This window comes from Limulus polyphemus, unplaced genomic scaffold (genome assembly GCF_000517525.1).
Source record: "Limulus polyphemus unplaced genomic scaffold, Limulus_polyphemus-2.1.2 Scaffold5525, whole genome shotgun sequence".
NCBI classification, from domain to species: Eukaryota; Metazoa; Arthropoda; class Merostomata; order Xiphosura; family Limulidae; genus Limulus; species Limulus polyphemus.
This window is the reverse complement of record NW_013671135.1, coordinates 26,445-28,925: the sequence shown is the minus strand read 5'-3', so window position 1 is coordinate 28,925 and position 2,481 is coordinate 26,445. Positions and strand designations below refer to the sequence as shown.

The 2,481-nt window shown below is 35.0% G+C and overlaps 1 protein-coding gene across 1 annotated transcript in view; it reads right to left on the bottom strand.

Annotated features, from left to right (window-relative positions):
* The window catches only part of LOC106472687, a 33,400-nt gene that overhangs the window by 5,266 nt on the left and 25,653 nt on the right, over positions 1-2,481 (bottom strand). Inside the window, exon 11 of the mRNA XM_022401238.1 lies at positions 896-1,118. Coding sequence (XP_022256946.1) covers positions 896-1,118 — 223 coding nt within the window. The remainder of the gene's footprint in view (positions 1-895; positions 1,119-2,481) is intronic.

The following is a 2,481-nucleotide window of genomic DNA, read 5'->3' as shown; positions in this document are numbered from 1 at the left end:
TAAGGCAGAGATTTAGAACTATGTATCAGTTCCATCAAGAAGAAATAACGTAAGGCAGAAATTTAAAACTATGTATCAGTTCCATCAAGAAGAAACAACGTAAGGCAGAGATTTAGAACTATGTATCAGTTCCATCAAGAAGAAATAACGTAAGGCAGAGATTTAAAACTATGTATCAGTTCCATCAAGGAGAGATAACGTAACGCAGAAATTTAAAACTATGTATCAGTTCCATCAAGAAGAAATAACGTAAGGCAGAGATTTAAAACTATGTATCAGTTTCACCAAGGAGAGATAACGTAAGGCAGAGATTTAAAACTATGTATCAGTTCCATCAAGAGAAATAACGTAAGGCAGAAATTTAAAACTATGTATCAGTTCCATCAAGAAGAAACAACGTAAGGCAGAGATTTAAAACTATGTGTCAGTTTTACCAAGGAGAGATAACGTAAGGCAGAGATTTAAAACTATGTATCAGTTCCATCAAGGAGAGATAACGTAAGTCAGAGATTTAAAACTATGTATCAGTTCCATCAAGGAGAGATAACGTAAGTCAGAGATTTAAAACTATGTGTCAGTTTGCTAGAAGATAATGTAAATCAAGTCTACGAATAGAAAACCAGTGTTCAACGTCCTAGGCTTTCCTTATCTACGTCACGCTGTAGATTAGATGGTAAGTTTAATAGCAGAAGCAATTCATATCAATGTCATATTAGTGTCTATTGTCTCCGACAGGTTACAGCACATGTTAGCTTTACTAATCACGAAATTGTTTATGATATTTTTAAATAAAGAAAACCTTTTAAACAATATTTTACACTTTTACTCATAATCTCAACGAAACTGTTTTGTTTGTTTTTTCACATTTTCCTACCACAAAATATGTTGCTTTTACCTCGGAATAGTCATCTTGTATCCCAACGCCAGCATTTCCTTCTCGTTTACAGCGCCACCTGTTGGAAATTGACTGCTACCACTGTACATCTCCAGAGGATATAAATCGGTTACCTGTGCTTGATTTGAGTTTGAGTTAACGCCATCTGGCGTCACGTTTGTAAACGTCCGCCGAAAAAACGGTCCCCCGCCATACATCATTTTGTGAAGAGACATTCTGGAACCTGAAACAATGAAATGTTTGTATCTTAGATAATTATTTTGCTTAATTATTCAAAATTTAATATCTTCGCTTTTTTTAATATCAACAAATAATCATTTTAATTGAAGAATTGTGAAAATAACCATAAACATGATTTCGTATTTGAAATTATTAAATTTAATTATATTTTTACTGATTTATTAACTGGTGTTTTGAAGTCAATTTTTTTAAAGCCTGAATCCAAAATATCAACACCCAAGTTTTTATGAAAGGTTGAAAAAAATGGGGTAATAATTTTTTTTTATGGCTTACATATTATTTTTATACTCAATATTACATCAAGATTTAATTTCCGAATATAAAAATTGACGACATGGATCAAGTAAGAATGAATCAAATGTTTGAAACTATCAACCTTGGATGTTGTGTTACTTCAACTGGGTGTTGTGTTACTTCAACTGGATGTTGTGTTACTTCAACTGGATGTTGTGTTACTTCAACTGGATGTTGTGTTACTTCAACTGTGTGTTTTGTTACTTCAACTGGGTGTTGTGTTACTTCAACTGGATGTTGTGTTACTTCAACTGGGTGTTGTGTTACTTCAACTGGGTGTTTTGTTACTTCAACTGGGTATGTTGTGTTACTTCAACTGGGTATTTTGTTACTTCAACTGGTATTTTGTTACTTCAACTGGGTGTTTTGTTACTTCAACTGGATGTTTTGTTCCTTCAACTGGGTATTTTGTGACAACCAGTATGTTGTGTTCCTTCAACTGGGTGTTTTGTGACAACCAGTATGTTTTGTTACTTCATCTGGGTATTTTGTGACAACCATTATGTCGTGATACTTCAACTGGGTATTTTGTGACAGCCAGGATGTCGTGATACTTCAACTGGGTATTTTGTGACAGCCAGGATGTTGTGTTACTTCAACTGGGTGTTTTGTGACAACTAGTATGTTGTGTTACTTCATTGGGTATTTTGTGACAACCGGTATGTTGTGTTACTTCAACTGGGTATTTTGTGACAACCGGTATCTTGTGTTACTTCAACTGGGTGTTTTGTGACAACCAGTATGTTGTGTTCCTTCAACTGGATATTTTTTGACAACCATTATGTCGTGATACCTCAACTGGGTATTTTGTGACAGCCATTATGTCGTGATACTTCAACTGGGTATTTTGTGACAGCCAGGATGTCGTGATACTTCAACTGGGTATTTTGTGACAGCCAGGATGTCGTGATACTTCAACTGGGTATTTTGTGACAACCATTATGTCGTGATACTTCAACTGGGTATTTTGTGACAGCCATTATGTCGTGATACTTCAACGTGGGTATTTTGTGACAGCCAGATGTCGTGATACTTCAACTGGTATTTGTGAC